The sequence below is a fragment of the Parastagonospora nodorum genome, assembly GCF_000146915.1.
Source record: "Parastagonospora nodorum SN15 chromosome Unknown scaffold_11, whole genome shotgun sequence".
NCBI classification, from domain to species: Eukaryota; Fungi; Ascomycota; class Dothideomycetes; order Pleosporales; family Phaeosphaeriaceae; genus Parastagonospora; species Parastagonospora nodorum.
This window is the reverse complement of record NW_001884559.1, coordinates 1,123,804-1,150,847: the sequence shown is the minus strand read 5'-3', so window position 1 is coordinate 1,150,847 and position 27,044 is coordinate 1,123,804. Positions and strand designations below refer to the sequence as shown.

At 52.3% G+C, this 27,044-nt stretch overlaps 15 protein-coding genes across 15 annotated transcripts; 6 read left to right on the top strand and 9 right to left on the bottom strand.

Moving 5' to 3' along the window:
- Positions 1-990: 990 nt before the first annotated feature.
- Positions 991-1,237, bottom strand: SNOG_07817 (hypothetical protein; the record flags this gene model as incomplete). Its single annotated transcript, XM_001798092.1, has 2 exons — positions 991-1,013; positions 1,090-1,237. The coding sequence occupies 2 exons, from the start codon at positions 1,235-1,237 to the stop codon at positions 991-993; spliced, it is 171 nt and encodes a 56-aa protein (XP_001798144.1).
- Positions 1,238-1,345: 108 nt separating this feature from the next.
- Positions 1,346-2,482, bottom strand: SNOG_07816 (hypothetical protein; the record flags this gene model as incomplete). The annotated part of the gene is made up of 4 exons (XM_001798091.1): positions 1,346-1,879; positions 1,982-2,147; positions 2,364-2,397; positions 2,455-2,482. 4 exons carry the CDS (start codon positions 2,480-2,482, stop codon positions 1,346-1,348), a joined length of 762 nt encoding a protein of 253 aa, XP_001798143.1.
- A 324-nt stretch (positions 2,483-2,806) lies between these two features.
- Positions 2,807-4,200, bottom strand: SNOG_07815 (hypothetical protein; the record flags this gene model as incomplete). Its single annotated transcript, XM_001798090.1, has 3 exons — positions 2,807-3,529; positions 3,613-3,783; positions 4,162-4,200. The coding sequence occupies 3 exons, from the start codon at positions 4,198-4,200 to the stop codon at positions 2,807-2,809; spliced, it is 933 nt and encodes a 310-aa protein (XP_001798142.1).
- Positions 4,201-4,290: 90 nt separating this feature from the next.
- On the top strand, positions 4,291-6,345 carry SNOG_07814 (hypothetical protein; the record flags this gene model as incomplete). The annotated part of the gene is made up of 4 exons (XM_001798089.1): positions 4,291-4,516; positions 4,624-4,806; positions 4,963-5,544; positions 5,633-6,345. 4 exons carry the CDS (start codon positions 4,291-4,293, stop codon positions 6,343-6,345), a joined length of 1,704 nt encoding a protein of 567 aa, XP_001798141.1.
- A 272-nt stretch (positions 6,346-6,617) lies between these two features.
- On the bottom strand, positions 6,618-8,312 carry SNOG_07813 (hypothetical protein; the record flags this gene model as incomplete). The annotated part of the gene is made up of 1 exon (XM_001798088.1): positions 6,618-8,312. The coding sequence occupies one exon, from the start codon at positions 8,310-8,312 to the stop codon at positions 6,618-6,620; it is 1,695 nt and encodes a 564-aa protein (XP_001798140.1).
- An 884-nt stretch (positions 8,313-9,196) lies between these two features.
- SNOG_07812 (hypothetical protein) lies at positions 9,197-10,439 on the bottom strand (the record flags this gene model as incomplete). The annotated part of the gene is made up of 4 exons (XM_001798087.1): positions 9,197-9,307; positions 9,360-9,788; positions 10,046-10,217; positions 10,369-10,439. 4 exons carry the CDS (start codon positions 10,437-10,439, stop codon positions 9,197-9,199), a joined length of 783 nt encoding a protein of 260 aa, XP_001798139.1.
- A 394-nt stretch (positions 10,440-10,833) lies between these two features.
- SNOG_07811 (hypothetical protein) lies at positions 10,834-13,736 on the top strand (the record flags this gene model as incomplete). The annotated part of the gene is made up of 4 exons (XM_001798086.1): positions 10,834-10,854; positions 10,988-11,071; positions 11,204-11,384; positions 11,434-13,736. 4 exons carry the CDS (start codon positions 10,834-10,836, stop codon positions 13,734-13,736), a joined length of 2,589 nt encoding a protein of 862 aa, XP_001798138.1.
- Positions 13,737-13,997: 261 nt separating this feature from the next.
- On the bottom strand, positions 13,998-15,659 carry SNOG_07810 (hypothetical protein; the record flags this gene model as incomplete). The annotated part of the gene is made up of 1 exon (XM_001798085.1): positions 13,998-15,659. One exon carries the CDS (start codon positions 15,657-15,659, stop codon positions 13,998-14,000), a length of 1,662 nt encoding a protein of 553 aa, XP_001798137.1.
- Positions 15,660-16,634: 975 nt separating this feature from the next.
- Positions 16,635-17,930, top strand: SNOG_07809 (hypothetical protein; the record flags this gene model as incomplete). The annotated part of the gene is made up of 1 exon (XM_001798084.1): positions 16,635-17,930. The coding sequence occupies one exon, from the start codon at positions 16,635-16,637 to the stop codon at positions 17,928-17,930; it is 1,296 nt and encodes a 431-aa protein (XP_001798136.1).
- Positions 17,931-18,299: 369 nt separating this feature from the next.
- Positions 18,300-19,240, top strand: SNOG_07808 (hypothetical protein; the record flags this gene model as incomplete). The annotated part of the gene is made up of 3 exons (XM_001798083.1): positions 18,300-18,436; positions 18,479-18,864; positions 18,915-19,240. 3 exons carry the CDS (start codon positions 18,300-18,302, stop codon positions 19,238-19,240), a joined length of 849 nt encoding a protein of 282 aa, XP_001798135.1.
- Positions 19,241-20,522: 1,282 nt separating this feature from the next.
- On the top strand, positions 20,523-21,824 carry SNOG_07807 (hypothetical protein; the record flags this gene model as incomplete). Its single annotated transcript, XM_001798082.1, has 3 exons — positions 20,523-20,853; positions 21,064-21,082; positions 21,134-21,824. The coding sequence occupies 3 exons, from the start codon at positions 20,523-20,525 to the stop codon at positions 21,822-21,824; spliced, it is 1,041 nt and encodes a 346-aa protein (XP_001798134.1).
- Positions 21,825-22,153: 329 nt separating this feature from the next.
- SNOG_07806 (hypothetical protein) lies at positions 22,154-22,479 on the bottom strand (the record flags this gene model as incomplete). Its single annotated transcript, XM_001798081.1, has 2 exons — positions 22,154-22,180; positions 22,207-22,479. 2 exons carry the CDS (start codon positions 22,477-22,479, stop codon positions 22,154-22,156), a joined length of 300 nt encoding a protein of 99 aa, XP_001798133.1.
- A 114-nt stretch (positions 22,480-22,593) lies between these two features.
- Positions 22,594-23,307, bottom strand: SNOG_07805 (hypothetical protein). The gene has a single exon (XM_001798080.1). It carries the CDS (start codon positions 23,241-23,243, stop codon positions 22,725-22,727), a length of 519 nt encoding a protein of 172 aa, XP_001798132.1. The 5' UTR covers positions 23,244-23,307; the 3' UTR covers positions 22,594-22,724.
- A 1,421-nt stretch (positions 23,308-24,728) lies between these two features.
- SNOG_07804 (hypothetical protein) lies at positions 24,729-25,939 on the top strand (the record flags this gene model as incomplete). Its single annotated transcript, XM_001798079.1, has 2 exons — positions 24,729-25,747; positions 25,801-25,939. 2 exons carry the CDS (start codon positions 24,729-24,731, stop codon positions 25,937-25,939), a joined length of 1,158 nt encoding a protein of 385 aa, XP_001798131.1.
- Positions 25,940-26,583: 644 nt separating this feature from the next.
- On the bottom strand, positions 26,584-27,032 carry SNOG_07803 (hypothetical protein; the record flags this gene model as incomplete). Its single annotated transcript, XM_001798078.1, has 2 exons — positions 26,584-26,752; positions 26,812-27,032. The coding sequence occupies 2 exons, from the start codon at positions 27,030-27,032 to the stop codon at positions 26,584-26,586; spliced, it is 390 nt and encodes a 129-aa protein (XP_001798130.1).
- Between the last annotated feature and the right edge of the window lie 12 nt (positions 27,033-27,044).

Genomic DNA, 27,044 nt, shown 5'->3' with positions numbered 1-27,044 from the left:
GTTACCATAGCTGGGATCAGTCAGTCTTTTGTTATACAGTTTTACTCTCCAACGAAACTCACATGTCGTAGAAAGGCCATATCCAGTTTCTTCCATCACTGATATTGGGAATGGTCAAGACGAGGTCTTCGTGCGATAAGTCGATGGCCACCCAAATGTACAGCGTGTCTGCATTTGGACCAACTATAGTACGATTCAATGGACCGGAAAGTGTACGGTATGGCCATAGAGTATTCGGCCTTTTGACGGCATCCAGAATGTTCGTCACAGCCTGTTGCCATTGGGATATTGGATATGCATACTGAATAAATGTTAAGAGGGACCCAATGTGTTGTTTGTGATTCGTCATGTACCTGGATTGCAAATGCTGTGGCGTCTTGAGCAGCACTATCATGGGAGATCGACAGGTTCGCCGCTTTACCAAGCGGAACAAGGTCTGCCAAGCATGCAATGGTAGCGAAGAGATAATTGATCGACTTCATCTTTCTTAGCACTCACTCATCTTTCTCAATACGATCCTACCCCAATTTGTTATATATGGGAGCTGATATCTTATCGCGTGGCAAATCCTGCGACTTGGCTTCATTGCGCAATAATTTGTAAAATTGACGAAGAGGCTAGTTAAGATGTGGGGCGATGGTAGAAAGTGGTAAAAGACCTACACGGTACCACCGTAAGACCACAAAAAAATAGCAGGGTTGACGCATCTTCGTCGAAGTCCCCTGCGATCAAAGATCAATACGCTACTATCAACCGTGAGGAAGTACACCTCTCTCAAAAGTGTCGGATGATCCGCTGCGATAAACAACATGAGCTCCTATGACCTGAAAACCCGAATACCATCAGCAAGTGCATGCCAGTCTCACACATGTACAATATAACCCTTTTATCCTCAAAAGATATTGGTATCCTCAATCTTAACTTCCCCGTTTCTTAGCATTTCCCCAACCTCCTCGTCCATAAGTCCCAAAACATGACAAACGCCCATGTTCACATATCCGCCCTCGCATTTTCTCAGAACGACAGTTAGCGGAAGCCCATTGAGCATGCATAGAATGTCTCCGCTTTTGACAAGCGGGTAGAACATACCCAATCTTCCCGTGCGCGTGACGCCCATGCGCAAGGTATCCGCCTCTTGCAGCGCCATTTGGTAGTAGACAAAGTGCATGGTCGCCAAGTCGCTGGCATCTGCGGCTTGGTGGGTTGTTTCATTTTTACTCGATGCATTGTGAAGCATGGCTACACGCCTGACGTAATGACTTTTGTTTTCTCTATCCAAAGCTAGCGCGCTGGGTATGGGTGGCAGCGGAAGGTCCACCTCAGGTTGGTCAAACGACTTCTCGCTTCATAGAGGACTACTTTCATCGTTAGTGAAATCAAGATCGGCGATCAATAGTCGTAGATACACGTCGAAAATCTGGGAGGAAGATGGTGTCTTGCGACAGAATATGATGAGTGCCATATCATAAGAGTGTAGCAGTGCGAGTGGTGAGTATTTCAAATGATCCCGTTGCATAGTCAGTTCGTCGCTAGGGATCTTCTTGACAGCTTTGTAACTTCGCACATGGAAGCTGACGCCGTCCGAATTTGCAACACCCGCGAAATTCGGAGCCCATGAGGGCAAGCCAGAGATACGATTCAATAAGCCACCAAAGCCGGAGAACTCTAGGAACCACAAATCATACAGAAACCTTGGGCCATCCTCCAAGTCCTTGGCAAGAGCAAGAAACCAGCCAGCAACGAATTCTTGATAGACTAGAGCTACTGATTTCCCGGAGCTATAATCAGGTACTGTGCCACCTAAGCATGCGAATACCGTGCATGCGCTCGAGTAAATGCCCTCCATGAGTGGCACCTGGTAATTTTTTCCCTCGACGTCCTGTTGATTTATGCAGGCAGCGTCAGCCTAGAGCCATTAGACGTCTTTCGAGTCGCTTGACCATATTCTATATAGATGAAGAAGTGCGGCCATTAGATTTACCGTGACCGATACGGATGAACCATCGACGAAAAGAGTATCTTGGTTGTTCGGATCACCCCACATGTAAGAAAGCGCACTGAAGACGGGCTGATCTTCGAGCAATACAACGCGAAACTCGCAGCATACGTGCGGTGTGGTGGAAACGATCCTGATCAATCGGATCGTTCTGTCCAGATTATTTCAGAGGCTCATAGGCATAAGTTTGGTGCCCCATTGTGGTTGCGACGATGTCTCGATGGAATGCTAGATAGGCGTAACGTGGCGCAAGGCTGAAGAATGACTACAGCTTTTGAGAAAGGCTCACTTCAAGTGCGGCAGTGAGCTGTCTTTATGCTGGCCTATCTCAGCTGCGCCACTTGAAGCTACTTGCTATAGGCTAGACTTAGGTATGGTCATGAGCTGGCACGAGGCTGAGACTGTGACAGTCATCAGTAACATGTTAATGCTTCGCAAAGGGTGTGCAGCACACATACGCTCGAGATCGTGCATCTTTGAGAGCATGTTTTTTGAGGAAGGAAGGTGGCGTGAGAGACTTTCTGTTGTTGGTCGGGTCGAAGCACTCTACGCGCCTGCCTGACTGCCAAAAGATTGGTCAGCAAACATGTATTCAAATGCGCCTCCCTCAATACCTGGCTTCCCGACCGTATAACAGCCCACAGTCTCTTGAGTCAATGAATTGGGTGTTTTTGTGCTACCTGATCTTGGTATTGTACATGCTTCGCGCAATGTTGAACATTACAAACTCGCAATGACATGTGCCTATTCTTTTGTAGCCATAGAGTCACTTAAGAATGTTATCCTCTTTCTCTTCGTCTCCTTCTCTTTTTAAACTCTGCTTAACCACAGCATAAACCCAAACTGCACCACATAACTGTACACAAACAAAAATTGTGTCCTCTTGTTCTTCTGATCCTTGGCCACAGTATATCCAGCAGCTGCGTTGCCTCCCACACCCATGCCTTGACCGCCCTGGTCCGGGAGCAGGACATATCTCAAGCTCCTCAGCAAGAAGAAGGCATTTGCATTGAAACAGAACAGAAAGATGATCCAGCTGATCCATGTTCCGCCAATACCAATGAATGAGGTGAAGTGCGAAAGCAGCAGCGAGACAATGACGTGAACGAACTTGTATCCACTGTATGCGACGAGATCGAGAAGCTGGGACGAGCTGGTGATGGCGAGGAGGAAGGTGCCTGTCCGGATGATGAGGATCTCGAGCAGTGTGACACAGATGGCGACGGTCGCTGTGTAGCCTAGAAGTTCCGGGCGGAACGCGCCCCGCAGACCCGCTAGAAGTGTGGAGAGAAGGATGTATGTGACGAGTGCCATGGTCGGGATATACATGTCAGGGCTGTTGATATCCTCTCGTGGTGGGAGATAGAGAGAAGAAGCCGAAGCTCCGGCGGCAGGATCCGGATTGTGTCTCTGCTGGCGCGACCATGGCCGGTGCCACCACGGAAACAGTATGATGCGCAATTTGGTGACGACATACGAATTGGAGACGTTGAAGTAGTGTTTTAACGCGGAGACGGAAACGAATCGGCCAATCTGGGAAAGTCAGCATGAATGCACATATCATGTGACAAAGCTGCAAGACAAAGTTGAAGCAGTCACTGAGGTCGAAGACATACGTTCTGTTCCATATACTGCTGGCCTGCGTCAAAAGCTGTCTTGCCCATGTGCAGGCCGACTTGTGCGGTGGGGTCGTTCATGAAGCTTCCGAACGCGGGGTGCATATTGTATCCGCCTTGTTGTTGGGGCATACCGCCGCCTTGCTGTCCATATCCATATCCACTCTGGGGCTGTGACGGTGGTTGCGGGGGTGGTGGTGATCGCAGCTGGGGGACTGTGGAGACGTGTTGCGGGATGGGATGGTGTACTGGTGACGGTCAGTATAGATGTAACACGTGATCTACCCTGAGCATGTGGCAATCCATGGAAAGAAGAGGCTACAATGCGCAGAAGCCTGAGACGTATACGTACGCGGCGGTGAATGCGCCGGCGGCGGGTTGTTGTACGTCGGCCGCTGCATTTTAGCGAGAGTGAATTGACGAGTCAGGAGCGAGAAAAGAGAAGGAGAAGCAGGAGCAAGAGCGTCGCGGCTGTATGTGTCTTGGCTGGAATTGGAGAGGATGTCTGGTGTTGTGAATTTCCGCTGAGCTGCGGTGTAGCTGCCTCACCTCCGCTCCGAACATCTGGCAAGAGCTCGCACGGGCCATTTCGTCATTGGCGGATCCCTGTCCCCTCACCATCACCATCTCTGTGTCAATTCCCGACGCTCAGACCACGTTCATTGACTGACATTCGCCATGTTGGATACTTTCGAAATATTAACAACTTCCGGCGTCGTCCTGTGGTCGCGCACATACGTACCCGTCGGCGCCAATGTCATCAACAGCTTAATTCGCGATGTCTTCATCGAGGAGCGCATACTACCACAGCCAGAAGATGCTGGCTCGAAACCCACATACAAGAAGGAGGGATATACGCTGAAGTGGACGGCTTCAAAAGATCTGGGGCTCATCTTTGTTGTATGTAACATCAATCAAATTGTCATACGACATGTCGGAGCGCATAGAGACACATATGCTAAGAAGTCGTATAGGCAGTCTATCAAAGTCTTGTCCACCTCACATGGATAGACAAACTCCTTGACAATGTGCGCGCGCTGTTCGTCGGTCTCTACGGCGAACAGCTAAAGACACAGCGCAGCAGTGTGGTGAACTGCGACAAGTTCGGATCATACTTCGACCGACAAATGCACGACTTGGAAGGCGCAAGCGACTCCGGCGCTCCCAGCATCAAGATCTCTACACCGCCCTCGAGTACGGACAATGAGAGCGCAGACGAAAGCGCATCCGCGCAACCGACACTACAAAAACCACAACAAGCACTATATGACACAAGTGCCGACTCAACACCAGTACCCACACCAGACACGTCGAGACCAACCACACCGGCGCATAGCCATCTTTTGACAGGGAAGACGAGGCCTGGTGGAGGCAAGTTGTCGCGGAGAGACAAGAAGAAGGCATCTGCAATGAGCTCGGGGCCAGTATCGTCCGGCGACGAGTCATCTTCGAAGCGCAAGGGAAAGAGCGCGACAAAGAGGAACAGAGTCTGGGGCGAATTTGGCGCCGAAGAGGAGGATGACTCCGTGCTCGACTACTCACAGACGGACCTTCGTGACGAGAACTCTGAGAATGAAGCCATGGCGGAGATCAAGCAGGAGACATGGGGTCGCAAGACCAACAAGGGCGAGTTTGTACTCAAGGACCTGGACGAAGAGATGGATGCCATCATATCAGCACAAAATGCCAAGAAAGACAAAGAGGCGTCAACAGCAGCATCAGGCGGACTCGTCGGATCGAGTTTGGGCGCGATAGGAGGGCTGTTCCGGAATGTTGTAGGCGGAAAGACGCTCACAAAGGAGGATCTCGTTAAGCCCATCAAAGGCATGGAAGAGCACCTACTAAAAAAGAATGTCGCCCGCGAGGCTGTTGTGCGGTTATGCGAGAGCGTAGAGCGCGATCTCATTGGCATGAAGACGCCCAACTTCACCAGTACGTCCCCTCCCCCTATCGTTCCCGATCTACCCACTGACATTGAGAAAAGCAATCGAAGCAACCCTCCGTACCTCGATGGAAAAAGCCCTCACCAAAATTCTCACCCCCACGTCCTCCCTCGACCTCCTCCGCGAAATCGCCCACACAAACAGCTCCTCCCCGCGCCCCTACGTCCTCTCCATCGTCGGCGTCAACGGCGTCGGCAAATCCACAAACCTCTCCAAAATCGCCTTCTTCCTGCTGCAAAACCACCACCGCGTCCTCATCGCCGCCGCCGACACCTTCCGCTCCGGCGCCGTCGAGCAGCTGCGCGTGCACGTCAAGAACCTGCAGGAGCTTAGCAAAAGAGAAGGAGGTGAAGTCGACCTCTTCGAAAAGGGCTACGGAAAGGACGCGGCAAACATCGCTGCCGACGCTGTCACGCATGCACAGAAAAACGGCTTCAACGTCGTTCTCATCGACACCGCGGGCCGCCGGCACAATGACCAGCGCCTCATGTCCAGCCTCGAAAAGTTCGCCAAGCTCGCAAACCCCGATAAAATCCTCATGGTGGGCGAGGCGCTGGTGGGCACGGATTCCGTCGCGCAGGCGCGCAATTTCAACGCGAGTTTTGGCGCGGGAAGGAAGTTGGATGGGTTTGTCATTAGCAAGTGTGATACCGTGGGCGATATGGTGGGCACGCTGGTGAGTATGGTGCATGCGACGGGGATTCCGGTGGTCTTTTTGGGGACCGGCCAGCATTATAGTGATTTGAGGACGTTGAATGTTGGGGCGGTGACGAGGTTGTTGATGTCGTAAGCATCAGGAGGAGGGGGAGTGTGTATAGCTTTGGCAACTGTGCTTGTATATTTGTACTCATTCTTGCATTTCAGAGGTCAGGTGCTGGGGTAGATATCATGTTGTGAATAAGAACATGCTAGAGCTTAATTCGTGTCATGCGGGAAATCTGTATCGTGCTCCAGTCCTAATACCCATGCGTTGAAGCAGATGCCGTTGTACCTATACACCGTGAAAGAACATGTTTACCCATTGCCAAAACGCTGTCATCTGTCCCAGCTTCCCCGGTCCGCTTATCCCATAACCGGCACGACCCTTCCCATGCCCAAGCCCCTTGCGCTCATCTCTGCCTCAATCTCCCTCTGGTAGTCCAGCACAACTTCACCAAACTGTTCGATCTGATCCTGAGCCTTGGGCGCGCCAATCAGCACAATACCCCTCGGCACGACCACATCCTCGACCTGGAAGCAGCCGAACGTGACCACCTTCTGAAGCTGCGGACATGAGCGGAAGATGCCAGCGATGATCTGGGTATCAACGACAGGACAGAAGCTGAGGTTGATCTCGCGCATGTGTGGATATTGCTTGCTGCCGTCAAAGATCTCGGTAAAGGCTTCGTGTGAAATGTGTCGACAGGATGAGATGTCGAGGAACTCAAGCCTTGAACCGGAGTGCGCCATGAGTTCGCGGAAACCATTCGAGGCAAGACCGATAGGCTCATCTTCCGGGCCGTCGGGGTTAGAATTGTCCATGTCGCGCGTGCTGTTGATGTCGGCATAGTGCAGTGGCGGATTGTCCCAATTGCTAAACAAGTTTACGTAGCCGGCATCGCTGCATTCGTTGTTCTCGGTGAAGCGGAACTTCTGTAATTTGTGGCAGGTGTTGTGGATGGTGTCCAGAACGTCGTCGGTGGGCTCGCTAGAAGCGTCAAGGAAATGCTCGAGACACAGAGTGCGCAGGTTAGCGCCAACAGATGTGATGAGGTTGATAAGTTTTTCGTGTGGGATCTCGCTGTAGAAGCGGAGCGTCAAATGCTGAAGGTGCTCCATGCGGGCAATCGCGTCGATGCTGTCTTCGCCGAGCTTCTTACATCGCTCAATCTTGAGTCGCTCGAGGTTTGGACAGAATGTGCCCAGAGCCTCGACAACCTGGTCGTCGAAAGCAGCATCGAGCCACTCCACCTTCAGCGATTTGAGGTCTTTTCCACGCGCGATAAAAAGCTCGATCCACTTGTCGTTGGAAACAAGGTTGGCTCCTAGCAGCTGAAGCTCCTCCAGATGCTTGCCCTTCTCGATCATGTAGTCGATATTGCTGTCCTTGAATTGACAGCAGTTGCGCAACGAGAGTCTCTTCACCGTCGGGCACACCGCAAATATCTGGTCGTAGTCTTCAGTCTCAAGATATGCCGCCTCGTGTATTGCGATTGAATGCATGTCTGGCTGCAAGAACAGCTTCATGGTTGTCGAATTCATGGCGCGCTTTTTGGAAAAGATCTCGCTGATCCGGTTCATGATACCCTCGGGCATTTCTCCCAGCTCATCAATGTCCTCAGAGTGCTTTGCGAGCATCTCAATGCACAGCTGCTGTAGTGTCTTGGGACCGCGCACCGTCAAGCCGTCGAGACGGTTGCTCTCCAGTTTTCTGCGGCCTTTGCGTACTACTGGCTTCTTCGCCTTCTCCTGTGCTTTTGCTTCCTTTTGCATCTCTTTGCCGCAAGGTGTGCACAACAGGCCACCATCCGGGCCGGCTTTGCTGTAGGGCGTGACTGTGAAGCGCTTGTCGCAGAGCTCGCAATGCTTCAGCTGTCCTGGTAGCGGTGGGGGGGCCTTTTTAGACATGTCCATGATGTCGCCAAAATCAGATTCGTCGTCTGAGCCTTTCTTCTTCTTCTTGGATGCCTTCTTCTTCGCCTCCTTGCCCTTCTTGATCTTTGCTATCGCTTCGTCCTGATCGCGCTTGCGCTTCTTCTTGGAGCGCTCTGCTGCCATTGCGGATGACTCTGCCTGCACATCTTCTCCGACATCGTTTGAGGGTCCTTCGCCATTCGCTTCTGCTTCTGCTGCCTCGCGCTCGGCTTCTTGCACTCGCTGCAGGTACGAATCGCGAATCTCTTGAGCGGAGATATTGTTTGCCTTTTCAAAACGTCAGCGACTGAGTATACCCGTATTTCTCACCGCAGCTTTACTAACAGCAAGAAAATCCGTCAGCGCAGAGTGCGGTCCTCGAATTGCTGCAGCTCTGCCTCCCCCTCTACCACCGCCGCCTCGGCCTCTTCTTGTGCTCCTGTCGCCACTCGTTAGCATGGCACAACTAAAGTGTTTAAGGTACCAAGTTTGACATACATTCTGCTGCGTCCTTGAGTCGAAGTGACGTTTGACTAGTTTACAGACTTGCACAAAAGTTGGGGTACAAAGGATGCTTTGGGAAGGGTGAGTGGGGTTTCAAAAGCTAGGCCAGAGTGAGCGCGTTTCGGAAGGGGCGCGCGCTCACGTGACGTGTGGCAATTAACGGCTTTATCGGGCTTAGGTTGGTTCTCGTTCTTTCACTACATTCGCCACTCTCACGACCCCTGGATTGCAAGAGAGACACTTTCTTGTATTAAAACTCCACAATATGCACCTGGAGCTACTTGTGAGAGAGGAGAACGGGTTTTCTGCCGCTGAAATAGATTTTCTGCATGCAATGCACACTGCACTTGGTTGCCAATCCCGTTCCCGTCTGAATTCATGAACAAATCAAACTCCTATTTCCAATAAACTTGAAATCACATAGAAACCATCAACGCCTTCCAAACCCTGCCAGTTGCCGTGTTAAGTAACTGAGTTCAGCAAGCACTTTTCGAAGACTGACTGCAGCATACGCCATAGTACAATCAGATAGTTGTGTTGTCGCCGTCGCTGTCATCATCATCGTCGTCGTCCTCTTCCTCAGAGTCAGACTGCCAGGATTGGTCAAGCTCACGCGTCGTATCTCCGGCAGGCCTCTGCGAGTTCGTTAGCTCCTTTTCAGGGTGAAGTACATCAAGGTTCGCTTACCACGAAGGGGCTACGAACCGGACCAGCAGAGGTATCCGAAGAATCGCCAGGCCTAAACGCTCGGACTCTCGGAAACTGGCGTGAACCCGACATCTCGGAGTGCTCGGCAACACTGGACGGGTAGCTACGCTGTGTGCCAGCATTTGACGTGGCTAATGGGCGACCATAGGCATTTGGATTGAAACCATTGCTGTTGATTCCGCTGCCTGCCGCAGTTGACCTGGTGCCCGTATGCCACGACCCGGTATGTCCGGACCGCGCCTCGCTCCAACCATCGTTGATGCCGTTACGTCCTTGGTACGAAACCTCGCTATCGGTCTCGATCAGCGGACCCGAGGTTGAGCCACTGATAGAAAGGCCGCGTTGGAAGTCCTGGGACAATGGTACACCGCCGTCTTCAAGAGCATTGGCGTCGCCATTGGCACTCCACTGTGTTTGTCAGCACGTTTCCGTCCTAGTAGTATTCGACAATGGAACAGCATATGAGACTTACACCAGAGGACTCAAAGTCGGATGGGGCCGACGTCCAGTAGTCTGGCGTGTGGCCGTTGGCGGTGTCTGGAGTCACGAATCCTCTTCCTCCCCTATGAGCGGGAGGCAGACGAGTGACTAGTTCCTCAGTGCATTTGAAGCATTGCTACCATTATGTGAGTTTCATTGCAACCATAGATAATTCTTTCACGTACAGCATGATCAGGACTGCAGCGCTGACTCTTGGCGAACTCTTCTAGACCCTTGGTCTTGTGGCACATGAAGCACTCGATCTCGACGAGCGGTTCGCCGGTACACCGACGACAGTTGATGGGCTGGGTGTAGTTACCAGCAGTCCTGACCTGCCAGCGGAGATCTGTGAGCTGTCTGGTGGAGTATTGAGTTTGCGGTAGATTTCTCTCGCATCGACCACACCTGATTCTTGTGGGAATGGGAACGCCCATGAGACTGGGAGGCTATTAGCGTCATTCAGTGGCACTCAGGCTCGCAAGCTGGCAACAGCTACGCGACGTTTTACCTGTCAATTTCGCTCTGGCTGTACGCGTGGGCCTGGCGATTGCGGGCATTGCGGGCATTGCGGGTTGGCATGATGGCGAGAGTTGTGTGCAATTGATTCAGAAGAGAGTGTTGTGGTGTCGAAGAAGGAAGGAAGACGGAGGATAGATAGCAAGTCTTGTACCGGTGAGAAGACGCTGGTGGAGGCTTGGTCTGCCGTACCGCTACTGCAGTTTCCGTTTGTTTGTGCTCAACGGGAAGGTGAAGGCGGGTACGGGCGGTGATTCCATGCAATTGGGAAGCAAGTGAGAGAGCCTTGGGCTATATTCTATACAGTTATTGGCAGTATCCTGCTCCTCGAAAACCTGCGCGGAGAGGTAAGTGAAATACAGTTTATCGATCTCATCTTTCAGGTTCCATGTATCGTGTGCCTCGTTTTAAGAGGTCCGCATGCCAAACCTGGAGAACGAAGCAACCCGCATTGGCCATGGTGTACGGCAAACGAGAGGTATGTCTTGAAACAGAAGCCTGAAGCATTACCGAAATCTACAGCAGCAAAACCCCTTTCTCCTTGATATCAAAACCTTGGCCCTGGTCTACAAGAACATTTATTCGTACGCAAATGCACGCAAGCCTGCTAGGTGCTGATGTTCCCCGGTGCTGTGCAGATGGAAAATCTCGTAAAAGGATTGCGAATCCTGGAGATATGCGTGATCTCAATAGACGTGTGTGTGAAGGAAGACGCATGTCTATCGCGCTAGGCTAGGATGACGCCACAGCCGAGGGCAGCGAAATTCCTATCGATAAGCGGCGGCCAAAATTATCTCGTGTCCCGCACTTACACGAGACCACCCCAGTATTTTCGCGAGTACATCCTCAAAGTGGCGTCTATTCCCTTCAGATTCAAGGCAGGCGGCAGCGGCAACATGGGACCCGTCGCAGTGCAGTCGCACCACCACCGCAGCACTACCAAGCAGAACAAGAAGGGCTTCAAGGCGCGACATGCCACCAAAGGCGCATTGAAGGAGATTAGCAAGGGTACATTCACTGCGCCTGTTGCGCTGCAATATACTGACAAGTCCCACAGGCAAAGTCGAAGGATTGTCATTTGAACGGGGCGTCCGCAGAACCCCACACCAGCAAGTCATGTCTAAATTCGACCGTCGCAACCGCGCGAAGCAGATGCGCCTGAACAAGGACAGCGAGCATGCGAAGAACACCAACGTCTTCGCTGGCAAGGATGGTGCGCCACGCATTGTTGCTCTCGTCCCGTTGTGCTCCGACATATCCACCGCAGCAGCTGCACGCAGCCTCAACGCCGCCCTTGACATTGAAGAAGAAGTGCCCGAGGCGGGGTGGACAAGGACAAATGTCGACCGATTCAAGCAGAAGATACAGTACCTGGTCGTCAAGCGAGACTTGCTGGAGTGTTTGGATGCCTGCCGCATCGCCGACTTTGTGGTTTTCATACTGTCCGCATCAGAAGAGGTGGACGCCGAGGGCGAGCTCATCCTAAAGTCAGTGGAGAGCCAGGGCATCTCAAACACATTTACTGTGGTACAATCACTCGACAAGGTTGAACCAGCAAAGGCGAAGCCGCAAGTCATCTCCTCACTCAAGTCGTACATCACACACTGGCTACCAGCTACTGAGCGCGTCTACTCTCTCGACAACCGACAAGAAGCATCGAACCTGGTCCGATCGCTTTGCACAACCACGACCAAGGGGGTGAGATGGAGAGACCAAAGGAGTTACATGTTCATCGAAGACATTGCATGGGAAGGGGGGAAATCTGCAGTCAACGAGAACGGGACTAGCGAGGTTGTGCTCACTGGTGTCGTACGAGGTCTTGGTCTCAAGGCCGACAGGCTGGTCCAAGTCGGCGATTGGGGTGACTTCCAGATTGACAAAATCGTGGCGGCACCACTAGAAGTCAAGAAGAAGGGCAAAGTTGAAGACATGATGGTTGACGGAGAAAATGATGGCATCCTAGAACAGCCAACAGAAGAGCAGGACGATTTGGCCGATCTTGCGCCGGAAGAGACCATCATGGACGACGTGACAAACTACGCAGCCTCGGTAGCACCGTCAGAGCGCAAAGGAGTTCTGCTGGACGACCACCACTACTTTTCAGACGAAGAGGAGGAGAACGCACCAACAAAGCCCAAGCGACTACCAAAGGGCACCAGTAAATACCAGAGCGCATGGTACCTCGACGATGTGTCTGACTCGGGCTCTGACCTCGAGGATTTTGACATGGAGGACGTGTCCGAGACCGCACAGGATCCAGCAGCACACCCCGCAGATGGCGAGGAGGGCATGGATGTTGACGGAAAAGCCATGACTGAGGGCGGGCCTTCGGAGTATCCTCAATCAGAAATGTTTATGGATCCTGCACCAGAAGACGAGGCCGAGCAGATTGAGGCGTACCGCAAGACCAGGAAAACCGAGCAAGACGAAGATCTCGAATTCCCTGACGAGATCGAGCTGCATCCAAATGTCAACGCTCGCGAGCGTTTGATCAAGTACCGAGGACTGAAGAGTCTCAGGTCTAGTGTCTGGGAAACTGAAGAGGACCGACCATATGAGCCCCAAGAGTGGCAGCGCCTCCTCGAAATCTCAGACTACAAGCGCACTGCAACAAAATTCATGCGTGAAGCCTGGGCTGGCGGTGTCGCGCCTGGCACGAGAGTCAACGTTCACCTCCGCGGCGTTCCTCTATCCTTCCAAAACTCATCTCGACCACTCGCCGCCTTCTCTCTCCTGCGCCACGAACACAAGCGCGTAGCATGCAACTACAGCATGCTCGTATCTTCGGAGCACGAAGCGCCCATCCGCTCCAAAACCGAGCTCATCGTGCAGTGCGGCCCTCGCCGCATGGTCATCAACCCGCTCTTCTCTCAAGCCGGCAACACGCCCAACAACGTGCACAAATTCGACCGCTACTTGCACCCAGGCCACTCAGCCATCGCATCCTTCATCGGACCGCTAACATGGGGCAACGTCCCATTACTCTTCTTCCAGCGCACCGATCCCGAGGATCTGACAACTTCTTCCCTGCGTCTAGTCGGCACGGGAACATCCCTCCCGCCATCGTCCAACCGCATCATCGCGAAACGCATCATTCTCACGGGCCACCCGTACAAGATCAACAAGCGCGTCGTCACGGTGCGATACATGTTCTTCCACGATACTGACGTCAGGTGGTTCAAGAGTCTGCCGCTTTGGACCAAGCGCGGAAGAAGTGGATTTATCAAGGAGAGTCTGGGTACGCATGGATACTTCAAGGCAAACTTTGATGGCAAGATTAATCCAATGGATGCGGTGGCGGTCAGCTTGTATAAGAGGGTGTGGCCCAGGGGAAGTCGCATGTGGAGGGCTGATGAGTAGTGGAATGTGGGAGGGAAAGGAAAGGTAAGGTAAGGTAGGGTTACATGACTTTTACGATGCATGAATATTGGGTGGGGGTTTAGATAGACAAAACGGGAACGGCGTATCGAATGCATTGATCTATTTCGACGAATGACCCTGTCCACGCTGCATTGCGATTCCCGTGGTATATACACCCATCACAGCCACTACGCATAACGCCAAACAATGCTGATACTTTTCCCCATTCATCAACGCCCGAACTCTTCAAGACAGGAGCGTCTATGTCTGATTCCCCTTGCGCGCAAACCTCTCCAACGCCGGCCCATACTCCTTCTTCAGCCTTTCCCTCTTCTCCTCGTTCCTCTTCTTGCGCTGCTCCACCACCTCCCTTGCCCTCTCCTTCTCCTCATCAATAACATTCTTGCTCCCACTCTTCCTCAAAAAGCGTCTGAGCGCACTGTTCCGTCCCCTACCCCTCTGCTTCAACTTGGCAATCTTATCCTCGGGCTTCCTATCGAGGTCCTTCTCGCGCTTCCGCTGCTCCTCAGATGCGAGATCGAGGTTACCCACGAAATTGGGGTCGAGCGCGATCATTTCGGGCTGCAGCTTTTCGAGGAGCGCGTGGACTTCGGTTTCGCGGCGCTGCTTGGAGGTTTCGTACGGGTTGAGGCCTTGCTCCATGGAGTCGGGGTTGGGCTCGCCGGCGCCGGGCACGATGATGCTGGAGAAGCCGCGCTCGTGGGCGACGCCGAGGACGTCTTCGAAAGGGCAGTAGCGGACGCGCGAGATGGAGAGGCCGTCGCCGCCCCAGTTCATGTAGGGCTGCGTTGAGCTGGCGTCGGCGGCGCGGGTGAAGATGTCGGACTTGAAGATGCTGAGTTGGGTGCCGTAGCCGACGGAGGTGAGGTTGCGGTCAGAAATGGATATGGTTTGGCCGGGGAGGCGGAGGTGATGTGTGTGGATTTCTCGGAACATGCGAATATCCCAGACACTCATGCGTCGGTCTTGTGATGTGCTGACCATGTATGTGCCGGATTTGTCGACTGCCATGCTCCTCACCGGGCCGTGGTGGGGAAGCAGTTTGACGAGTGGGGCGGCGCTATTGGGCGACCATAATGTGACGAGACCTTTTTGATGTCCTACGTGTAGGATGGCGTTGTGCGGATTCTGTGCAAAAGCTGTGGGGGGGCCCAGTTTCGTGTAAAGCTGTGCGAGCGATTGACCCGTCGAGACGTCGGTATACCGTAATATGCCTGCGGTCGATACTGATGCGAGGAGGAAGTGGTATGGGAGGTATTCGAGGTGTGTGGCCTCAGAGTGGTTCTTCAGCTGATGCAGCTCTACGCCGTCTCCAGAGTATATGTAGACGCATTTCTTCTGCGCCACTGCAAAGTTCTTCTGGTTGCTAACATGCAGCCATCGCGCATCTCGTACGGTTTCGTTGAGTTGTAGTTCGCAGCCAGGCTTGCCGTCTCTCCAGTCAAAGGTCGCGACATGGCCTTTTCTCGATGCGATAAGCAAATCGCGACCGTTTCTGCTGTATTCGCACACGTCGTACGGTCCTAGTCCGTCTAACCGCAGCTCGAAGCCCTTCTTTGCCGTCTCAACACCCACTGCCTGCTTGATGTCGTCTTGCCGGACTTGGTAGGTCCGCTCCAATTCATTTTCAGGCTCAATAAGGCCGGCGTTGTTCTCCAGCAGGATTTCGACATTCTTTGCTTCTATCGCCGCCTGCTTGTTCTTTGCTTCCAATGTCCGCAAATTCGAGCGCAGTTTCCTGTCCTTTACAGATTTCGACTTGATCTTCTCGCCTCTTCCGTATTGTTGCGTCGCCTTTTCCGTATACTGTGCAAGCGCGCGCGCATCTTCGTCGTCAACGGGTGCAGCCGATTTGCGCCGCGGTTGCGTGGCTACGGCTTTGGAGCCTCGCTCGGTGGCCATGTCGGTGGCTATGCTCGCGCAACTGAGCTATTTTCGCAGCCTGTTATGTCGAACAGTACGATAGAGCTTTACGCGTGTATGCGAACAATTGCGATTGTGCTTCCACTTGCGATGCTGCGGTGCCTTTCGCGACATCCAGAACTTTTTGGGTATTCTGCCACCGCCTGGCATGGGTCAGTACGCTAGCGCTTGGCGAGGCTAACGAAATCCGATGCCAGCGACTCCACTTCTTCCATCGTCTATCACAACGACACTCTTCCTGTGTTGTCTGCGGATGTAAGGTCTTTGTCGGCCAGCCCGTCTGTTATGATTTCTCACTCAACCTGAATGTTCTCTATTGACCTGCTCTACATCGCTGTCGCCTTTGAGGACCTTTCCACTCGGCCCAGGAAGCTAACGAAAACAGCTTCTCATTACAGTACATGCGCTCAGCGTGTAGTCTGAAGCGTTGTCTGGCTGAAATATCCGATTTTTGTCTGTGGTATCTCAAGGAACTGTGATACTACAGCTTCGCGACATATGGACCCGGAATTCATTCTCTCGCAATCCTTGGACGGCGTGTGATTAGTGTGAACCACAAAGGAAATTAGACACAGTCCTATTCATGAACTGATCTTCTGAAGCTATATACGGTACTGCTAGGTTTTAGAAACGACATTGATGCTTGGTGTATAGCTTCAGGCTATCAGACCGCCTGCCACCTGCTGCACCTTAGTCAGCCTGCATCATAGTTGACAACATGTAGTATCGTATCCGTATCCAGACACTCGATACCACTAGTTTTCCGGAAGTTATCCATGGAACTCTCTCAAGAATGGACCCCAACTACTAGGTGCCATACAAAATGGCTTTCTTCGGGTGTTGTACCACAGCCGAACCGATACTGGCCCAAGATAATTATGCTTAAGGAGAAAACCCTGCGGGTCTCTTTTCCGAATCGTTTCAGACACGTCTCTTCTCATCATTCTTTCAAACATGGAGGTCTTCTCGTCTCGTCCTGCCAGTAGCACGGAGTCGACGTCACGGTCTTCTTCACATTACTATTATGTTGGCTCCTCTGAAGCTGAAGCTGAAGCTGAATCTATTGACCAAAGTGCTTCCAGTGACATTACATGTCAGTGGCACGACTCTAGAGAAGTGCTAGCTATGACGGAAGAGCAAAAAGCAGAAAAGCAGCCACTCCCGTGGCTTGAAGAGCCCGTTGATGAAGTGCAGTCGGCGTTCTCAAAACTTGACAAAACCTTGGATGAGATATATGTTGTGGCAAAGGATCTTGAGGAGGATGAAAATAGTGCTTCAGAATACTCATCCGACGAACATGAGGCTGCCGCCGCGGACACCATAACACCATCTGGCCTTCTCCTCAGTGTCCACCCTTCAATGGCAACACGCATCAAAATCCTCCAGCACTTCCTCCTCGATGTCCTCATCTTCATGTATTCTATTACCTCTTCGTCCCTCTCCTCCGCCGCCAAGCAAAGCAAGCACGAATTCTTCCAGAGTCCATATGGCGGACCATGCCTTATGAAGGTTCTTGAGCGCGAAAAGATACTTTACCTCTCTCACATTGTCTTGAAGCCAATACTCGACACTTACGAAGCTCATGTCGTTCAGGAATACGTGGTCCAGCCAAGCGAGAAGCTGTGCATACCGATGGAATGCGTGATCGAGCAGCTGCAAAATTACTTTTGGCACCAATGCACACCCGTGAATCGTCATAAAGCGATTCCGTATCAGCTCGCCGCGCTTTGTCGAGACGACGTCTTGTTGAGGAAGACAAGAAGACAGACGCTAGCCGGCCGCCTCGCTACTGATGAGTACATGGCACTGAAGGTGACAGACACAAAAGATTTGCAGGCCGCTCTTAGCAGGAAGATCCGGGGCTTTGGAATCGATGCATTGGGAACAGGATGGACCGAAGAATTTGTGCATCTTTTGAGGTCCCCATGGACAAGTCGGGAGTCAAGGAACTTCAAAGTTGAACTCGAAGTGGCGCTGGCTGGCGATAGAGAGCTGGCAGAATATGCAGCCTCACAGGATGGGCCGGATGGGACCCAAGAACAGTACGAGGATGCGAAGATGGAGTGGCAGAGGGCAAAGAAAGAGCGAGATTATGAGAAGGTTGGAGACGAAGCAAGGCGACGTAGTGTACAAAGTCGTCCTGCCTTAACGAAGGTAGAGAACGATCCCTCGGAGACTGAGGATGATTCAAGTGCACGGAGCATTGCAGAAGATTCAGTCTCATCGGCGGATCTATACTCCGACCCATGAAGGAGAGGTAGAGGTAGTACACCACCTCGTTGGAGAACTCATGTTCCAAAAGCGAAACAACGTCAATACTCAATCTAGGCTTGTTCAACATGAAGTGGGGATTGATTAATGCTTCTTCACAGTCCACATTACAGCTATTGAGCAATGTGAATGGTTTTTGGGTTCGGGGAGTGTCGTCCTCACCGATGATAGGCACCGGGGCGCTAAAGACGGATTCGGCAAGGACATGTGGGCTTCCCGAGTGGCTCCCGAGGTCATCCAGATTCCGAGGCTTGTCATCTCGACAAAGAGGCAGCTGAGCCACGACAATTATTGACTCATTATTGCGGAGCTTCGCTGCGCATTGTCAGACTCTACGAGGCTGCCGTGATGGGCGGCCTGGCACAAATGGCCATGAACGCGAACGATTGGCGCCGTACAGGCGCGGCGCCAGGCTGCAGTCCTCAAAATGGCAGTACACAGCTCAATGTGCATGAATACGGCGGCTGCATCATCCAGGCAGTGTTGTACCACACAAGTATATAAGTGTAACCATCTCATCATCACAGGCATGAGGTAGTACCGAAGTACCGGAAACAACCACCAAGCATGCGATCCCTGAAGCGCTCTGCGACCAGCTATCTAGACCAAGCCGTCGGCCACAAAAGGAAATGCAGTAATCCATCCTCCAGGCCCTCCACGACCCCGACTCACGATAACAACACGGACGCTCCGCTCAAGTTCCAAAGAAGAAAGCCCGCGCAGCACATGTTGCATGCAGAGGTTCCAGTGCATTGCATCCACAAACACGCAAGCGCATGCGCACTGCTAATGAAGATATGCTGCTCCTGCGCTGATAAGCGACCCATAACACACGCCTACCCGATGTATGTGGATGGCCGAGGGATTGGTCCATCCGATGACCGCTCGCTGCACTACTGCTTTGGCTGTCAGGGTACGTCTCGGAACGGAGCTTTGTATGAGTCGCAATCTGACCAGGTCCAGCATATTGGGGACGTCGTCGTAGTCATCCTGAGCACAATGTTCCCTCACTACCATCGCTGGGACTAACCGAGGCCGAATCTACTTGTGACCATATCAGAGTCTGCTGCGATAACCGCACCTTTGACTTTGTCCGCTCAGGTGATTACAATCTTGAGCAGCTTCGACATGAGGTGTCACTACTCATGCGGTGTAATGCAAGCGACATCAGTGTCATGGCAAGCGACTCTGGATTGAGCATGGCATCCGAGTCTTCGGTTCATGATGCCGCAGGCCAAATCCAATTTAGCGTCAATTACACAGCGGATGTGGAGATGTGCGACGCTTAGGCCTTCGACAATAAAACAACTCCAATGAAACCTGCCACGCAACGGTGATTTGCTCGAGTCATCAAACCGAATTTGTTGGTCTGGCCCATTCGCCAAAATCGTAGCCGCGGACTCGTGGACACGCCAACTGATGAACTTGATAGATACGAGGTTGCACATTTCCCGGCATCTGATTGCCGGGTGCTGGTTCCGGGGAGAAGACTTGGGTCGCACAAGGCATCCACAACGACCGGTCATTTCGTCGCAACTTGCCTGCATAAGCACAATCAGCGTAACGATTACAATATTTACCATACACACTGAGATACTGCATCAAAGCAGCCTTGGTGTTCTCCCTGCATTAAGAGCGAGGAACGATCATCGATATCGACACGTTATGGATGTCTCCGGAGGTTGATACAACATAAGGCCTTTGGGCTCCGAGACGAGTCATGGGCCTTGACTTGGAAATTCGCGTACGTGGAGATCTTTCCAGGGACCGTGTACGTGCACGGTAACCTTCGAGAACATTAATCCGCCCTGGTGAAGTCATCCGGCGACACACAGCTCTTAGCGCTCCTCTGATCGACCAGTGAGCCTCTAAAGGACAACTTCAACCAACGGACATAGGCGCAGTCTCGCTAGCGGCAATCCCAAAACTAAACGTATTCAAGTACATTGCCCGTCAATGGTCAGGCAAGTACCAAGTCAGCTCCGCTATGGCCCCCTCAGCCATTCTGTTGGGCCGTGATTTGCTGAGGGCTGCCCAGGAGTGACCATAGCGTGGGCAGCGTCACCACCTCAAGTCACCCGAGAAAGCATCACTCTCTCCATGAATTGCCAATGAGGTGATGTCGATCGCCATGCACTCAATCTGACAATTTCTTGGAACGTCTACACCGCCCCGCCGCGCTTGAGATAGCGAATCAGAGGCTTCTGGCCTCTGACAAGGATCCTTGGGCGGTGGCCATAGCCGTTGTCCCTACATACGCCAGACGCTTCTAAGCTCGGTCACATGGACTCAGCTTGTCTCACAGAATCACAGTGGGTCGGATATTCGTGCCCTGTGCAGAGATTCCTCATCAATGCTTTTATATCTCGTCACTGTACTGCGCAAGACGTGGGGGATGTTCACGAGCACGACTCAAGCAACGCCCTGTGACTGTTTCATCGTACGTTTGCACAAGATACCACCGGCTGGACTAAGCCTCAATGCAGGAACGTTAGGCTAAGAAATCGAGGGCCGATCAAGTAAGACGGAGGTCAGCGGGCTTCCGGATCGACACACTTTCGGTGCTACCCGATGTCTACAGCTTCTCACACAGACTTTAAACCTCCACCCATCGTATATTGCATAGCTCTAGGTTACTGCCTTGGTATTGGGAGGAAGGTGCACCATCCAGACAAGGTCTGCATTGCCTGTTTGAAACGCTACGACTGCCGACAACTTCGCACTTGGGCATATACCAACGCTTCTGCACTAGCGCTCGTGGAAGAGGAATACGCCATCAGACAAAACAGGAAGCAAAACACAGAAAACTGCGGTCATTACCTTTGCTGTTTTGAGGACCCGGACTTCGAGCACTGTCGGTGGCGCTATCGTGACCTAAATCTCCGAGGCACTCGCCTGAACTGTAAGACAGTTCGGCGGAAGGGAAAAGCCTGCAAGAAGTGCTGGAACAGGCGAGACCGGAAACTCAAAGTTCTCCAATATTTCACACCTACAGCCCTTTGCCATGAAGAGCTGGAGAGGTCTTTGACAGTACTGGAAGACGTGGGGGACGGGGAGGAAGAGGACGATGACGACGTAGAGGGCTACAATACTACCCTTGCTTGAAGTACAGCATTGGGTGTCGAATCATTGTAAGCCTTTTGCTTTTCTGTGTCACCCAAGCTAGCTAACGCCAGTGACAGTAGCCTGCTGTTTAGGGTGCAGATGATGCTCGCACCTCCACCACGACCGCACTGCGCGTTCGGAGCGGCATGCAGTTCAAAACCAGGTGGACAAGAACAAGGGCCAAACATTTGCTCATGGTGTAGGAACATGAGCTTCGAGGCTCTTCGGAAGCAAGCCGACAATCACCCTGATCGTCAGGATCTGATACGCCTTATCGACGAATACCACCATCAACTAGAGCGCGAATGTGAAGAACGAATATCAAAAGGATGGTCATATCCATGCGCATGCAAAGATCCCAAATTCTGCAGGGAGAGCTGGCGACGCAGTTTCAATCCACAAGACTCACGAGCCTGTGGTACCGTCCGTCACCGAGGCCAGCTGTGTACGAGGTGCTACACAAAAGCTCGTGAGCAACGCTGCGACTGGTTGGCAGAGTTTGACGGCGACAGAAATGGCTTCCCGTGCGTGTTTGAAGACCTACGGTTGCGAAGACCCGCCGATGTCAATTGGAAACGCGGGCCGGTGGACACATACGGCGTGCCGGATCCAGACTGGGAAAAAGACTGGAGGAGGCATGGGCGATGCGGGAGGAGAGGCCAACGATATCAGCTTTGTCAGACTTGCTTCAACAGGATGAACGAGATACGCGGCTTTGGACGATACTTCGACCCCACCTGGGGCATACTGCACGATCGCTATCGATGATGACCGCCTCTAGCGTCTATTTTCTATTCCAGACAGACACATACCGGTCGGCTATGATGGGCTTATATCAAGAAAGCGAGCTGAAGAAGTACACACTATCGTCCAACCTTTCGGGATCCTGCCACCAATTTGGAGACCACAACTTGGGCATCCTCGAGCAATCCTACCTAGTCAGCATCTCTTTTCAACATTGACAGTTTTCACCTACCCCGCACCAAAATAGAGGCGAGTCAGTCATCCTGATAAACCGCATCGACCAGTGATAGCTCTGTTCCCACTTTCCACACCAAGCACATCGTTGACAAAACGTCTCCTCGTCCAAGACTACTTCAGTCAACCGTTCTTCCACTTCTCCGCTACCCACCTTCACAGTTCTGCTCACACCAACATCTCTGAATATTGTTGGCTTCACGCCCATCAAATCTGGAAACGATATTGTCCAATCGCGCCCAGCACCTTCACGGTGCCAGAATCGATGCCGCGATTCCGTCAAACGAGAGTAATTTAGCTGCGCGTATAACTTCTGGCCGTCTAACACCCCGTACGCGCGGGGAAAGACGAGGTAGAAAATGTTGCCGCGCTGGTGGAGGGCGGTTTGTATACCAAAGTTTGGGACGGAGAGTTCGGTTACGGAATGGGGCGGTTGGGAAGCCATGGTCGGAAAGTATGGATACGGAATATGGGAACATAGTAGATCAGGCAATGCGTACTGATCTCAAACTCAAATTAATTTACAAGGACGAACAGCAGAAGATGGGTGCCTGATGCACAGCCTCGATAAACGACTGCCCCACGTGTGATCTGGCATTGACAATGGAGAGTTTACAAATTACTATTGTAGCACATTGGTGCTGGATACTAACAAGAAACTCCTTCCTTCAGACCACTTCTTTGATCACTTCACGATGGCTGGGTGAAGTTGGCACCAATTCCCAATATTCCTGCCTGTGCGACCTCCATGTCCTGCGGGACCGTACCGCCGCTAACACCAACACCTCCAATCAACTTGCCATTGAGGTAGACTGGATAACCACCACCAAACACAATCAGTCCCCCGTTGCTGTTCTCAAGACCGTAAAGCGGCGCGCCAGGCTGGACTGCAGCATACAAATCTCCCGAAGCCAATCCATTAAACAGCACCGCTGTCCTTGCCTTCCTCTGAGAAATATCGATTGAGCCAGGGAAAGCGTTGTCCATGCGCTGAAAGGCGACGAGTAAGCCCGATGGGTCGACAACGGCGATGTTTTGAGGGACGTTCAGAGCGGTCGCGTTGGCGACAGCGCTGCTGATGATTTTCTGAGCTTGGTGGGCGGAGATGGAGTTTCGTTGCTGGGGAGTGCTGCCGATGCCGTTTGTGCCGTTGATTTGAGCAAAGGCCAGTGGCACGAATGCGAGTAGAGATGGGATGATGAAACGCATTTTGAGTGCAAGGCTGGAGGGAATGAACTTTGTCAGTAACGAGAGAATACCTCCCTGCACACCCAACTATATACCGAGCTCAGGTACCCCTCTCCGTCCGTCTTATATCCAAGCCCCAGCTTCCACATCACCTTGCTACTGTTACTACAAAATCCTCGAGAGCACCTGCATACCGAGGTATCGACGGCGCCATCGATAAAGCGGGGCAAACAAACTTCGCGCTCGCGGCCCGTGGCGTACCTAGCTTATTGGAGTATAGAAGCCACATGCTCACATGGCTCATCGGAGCTCTAGCCGTTGGCGAATCGTCGAGTTGATGCTAGACGTGCCATGGTCGCGACAAAAGCCATGATGGTCTCGGCCCAGGGCGTGGCTGGATATGGGCGAACAAGGTCCGAGCGGAGATCGATGCAATAGGACAGAATTTGCCATTGCCGATGGCTTCACTGAATTTCTTTATTCGTCTTCGCCGCAATGATTCTTCCGAGTAATTGCTTTGTTCTCGGCTCGATCCATCTCCATTGAACCTACTCTCTAGAGCCTTCTACGCCTGTACAAACCCATATTGTGTGGAAGCGGTTGTTGACCTGTGGTGGTCTGCTATAGTTGCGTGGCTCAGCGACGGAGAGTTCACGTACTGTCACGAGCTCTCTTCCAACGATTTCTGTTTGACTTCGACATTATTTTTCGATATGAACGCATGCCACAAGCTTTCATGATCGACTTCGATTATGAGTGGATGGCTGACTGCGGAAGCCCGTGCGACTAGTAGTTCCTCGTCCACGTGGAACAGCAGCAGTGGACGGTATTAATTTACAAAAGTTGTAGCTTTCGATCTGGACAATTGCCGTTCCTTATCACCAATAGTCGTCGCTTGCTGTCAGCAAGTCAGCATATGCCGCGTCTCGGATCGGCAACATGAAACACGATTCGGACTTCACACCAGACCCCATGCACATTCCCACCACTCCAATGCACGTAACATATTAACACAGCATCATCAGAATCGGCCTGAGCTGTTGTAAATCTGGACCAAATACACTAAGAATGCGTGCATATTACACCGACCGGTATTCGCGTCCGAACTCGAGCCTACACATGGCCTTTCCACATAACACCATCTTCTATGACATTGCTGAAACGCTATCAAATGGCTTGGCCAAGGCGAAGCTCACAAGTCGTTTGAGCATGGCGAGAAGGTTGGTCGGGGAAACTTGGTCAATGTCCAACGTCCCCTAAACTTCTTGTCCATGCATTCTCACGATGTCACTCCAGCACAAGGGCAATGAAGCCCGCCTCCCTTCTTTGCGCAGGACCAAACGATAACTAGAGCCAATTTCATAGATGGAGCCATTGGTAACCGCGATCTGCATGCCCACGACACCCGACCTGATGTTGTGAACCGTATCACGACTTCGCTGGACGATCAGAATACACCGGACGTATAAGGACGCGCACCAGGCGATACGCTTCTCCTGAAATACCATGCTCGCCTTCCAGTCTCCTCTCGTACTACCTGTACTCAGCGCATGTTCGCTCTTCACGAATACCCTGGCTCGTCCAAATGGCATCATCGCCGAAGATAAAGGCTCACCGGGTCCTCAATACGCAACATCATTGACCGGTGGTGAGGGCTGCGACACCGACGACCTATCCCACATCCACGCCGGCTTTCAAGAAATGGCAGCGATCTTCCAAGCAGCGCTACCCTACGAGCCCATTGGCCAGCCCGCCGTAGAATTCTTCGGCCTCCCCGATCTAGTCGGCAATTACACCAGCATGATCGAAACCAATCTCCAGCGCGCCGCCAACTTCGGCAAGCTCGAGGAAAGCGAAGGCCCAGCGAATTCAGACATACACGTGCGGTGCGATGATCCACTGGGCGTCTGCCGATTTGGCAATCGTAGAGAAGGAAGCCACGCAGCATACAACATCGGCAATGAACCACACATCGTCTTCTGCGAGGACTACTTCCGGCTCGATCCGCTCAAAAAGCGCGTCGACAAGAACGCAGAAGACCAGACCGAAAAGGACAAGCTCATGGAGTACTACACCCGCGCAACCCTCTGGGCGCGAATGGTCATGCACTTTTCTGAAATCGGCAAGGCCGTCGTGACACGCCCGGTCCCTGGCCCTCCAAATTCGACGACGGAGTGGACGGTAAGCATGACCGAAGGCGCGATGAACACGTCCGTCCTCGCCGGCGTTATGAACGAGCGCCCAGATCCCAACGGGCCCAGCGACATCCAGACGCTCAAGTACGCATACGGCGTCACGCGCGCGAAACTGCTGACCGTGCTGTCGACGCAAATGCCCTACGATGCGGCCAACAATGCGGAGAATTATGCACTGTACGCGCAGGCGCGCTATGTGATGCGGGAAAAGGGGTTTTATCCGAGTATTCCGATCATGGACTTCCCGAACGAGGCGACGGTGTTGACGAATGAGAATTTGCAGGATGGCGAGAAGATTCGGTTTGCGTTCTTTGATATGACGGATGTGGTGTATGTATGCATCCGCTTGTGCCTGCTTGAGGAGATACTAATGGATACGATAGCGCTCGGCCGGCCAACATGGAGTTGGAAGGAGATCCTATCTTTTTCTCGTCTGCCCCATCCAGGCTCGACACGACAGCTATTGGCATCGCATGTACTGTTTTCGCCATGGGCTTCAACTTACTGCTGTCCTATGGTTGAGGCGATCGTTGATCAGATTGGAGTAGTCCCAGGAACTAAATAGCGCAGCATCACCGAAGCTGGTCGTCCTGCACAGTCGACAACCTGTCGGCAGAGCAATCGCCTCCGGAGCTTAACACCACACGCTGTGGTTACACAAGCAATTATTCGATCGAGCGGCACGTTTTGATACTCTTCCCAGTCTGGGCTGGCTTGCTCGAAACATTGATGCCACTCGGAAAAGACGAATGAATGGTGGAAGCATCGCGGACGAAGAAAGAAAGCACCGAAAGTTTGATATATCGGAAGACGAACACGACAAACGATAGTCGGAAGTTCTAGGAGAGCAGTCGCCCGTCAAAATGCTGCAATGGTCTACTTGCTTGCTTATGGATGGATGCAAGGATATGATACTGAAAGAAGCACATGACAAAATGATAAGAAAAAGACACGACAGTGATGCTGGAAGTCGCAAATGGCGAAAGCAGAAGGACTAGATACACGACAGTGATGTTGAAAAGAACGGAAGAATCGAAACAAATGACAGAAAGAATGAAGGGACAGAAAAAAAAATAGAACGACCTCCAAAACGAATGCAAATAAAAATTGCCTCAAGGCGCTCAACGCCTCTAGAACCCTCCCCCAGTCATATGTGTTTCTCCAATCTACCGCACCGGCGGTTGTGCCCAATGTCTCAACATCTGTCCAACCGCATAATTCCACTCCGCCACAAATGCCGCTGTGAGCTGCGTGATCTGCTCAGACGACGGGGTATGCCCTCCCCACATTGCCGGCTGCGAAGCCTGGTAGCGGGCATAGTATGGCACGAGTTGACTGGATCTGATCAGTGTGCTATCTTTGATTTGAAAAGTCGTGGAAGTGAGGTGACGAACTCTGTTTGGATCTTGCTGAGCACCAGCCAGCACAAGTTCCAGGAACGGTTTGACGCGGGGTCGGAGTAGACGCGATTTTTGGCCTCGTCTAGGCAATGGGAGCTGTTCGCAATATCTGTTAGGACTGCAGATTGAAGGGTGGATGGATTGATGATGAACCTGAAAGGATAATTCTTGGTTAATCCACGAAGTTCCGTAACGGACACCATGAGAATCGACATAATACGACCCTA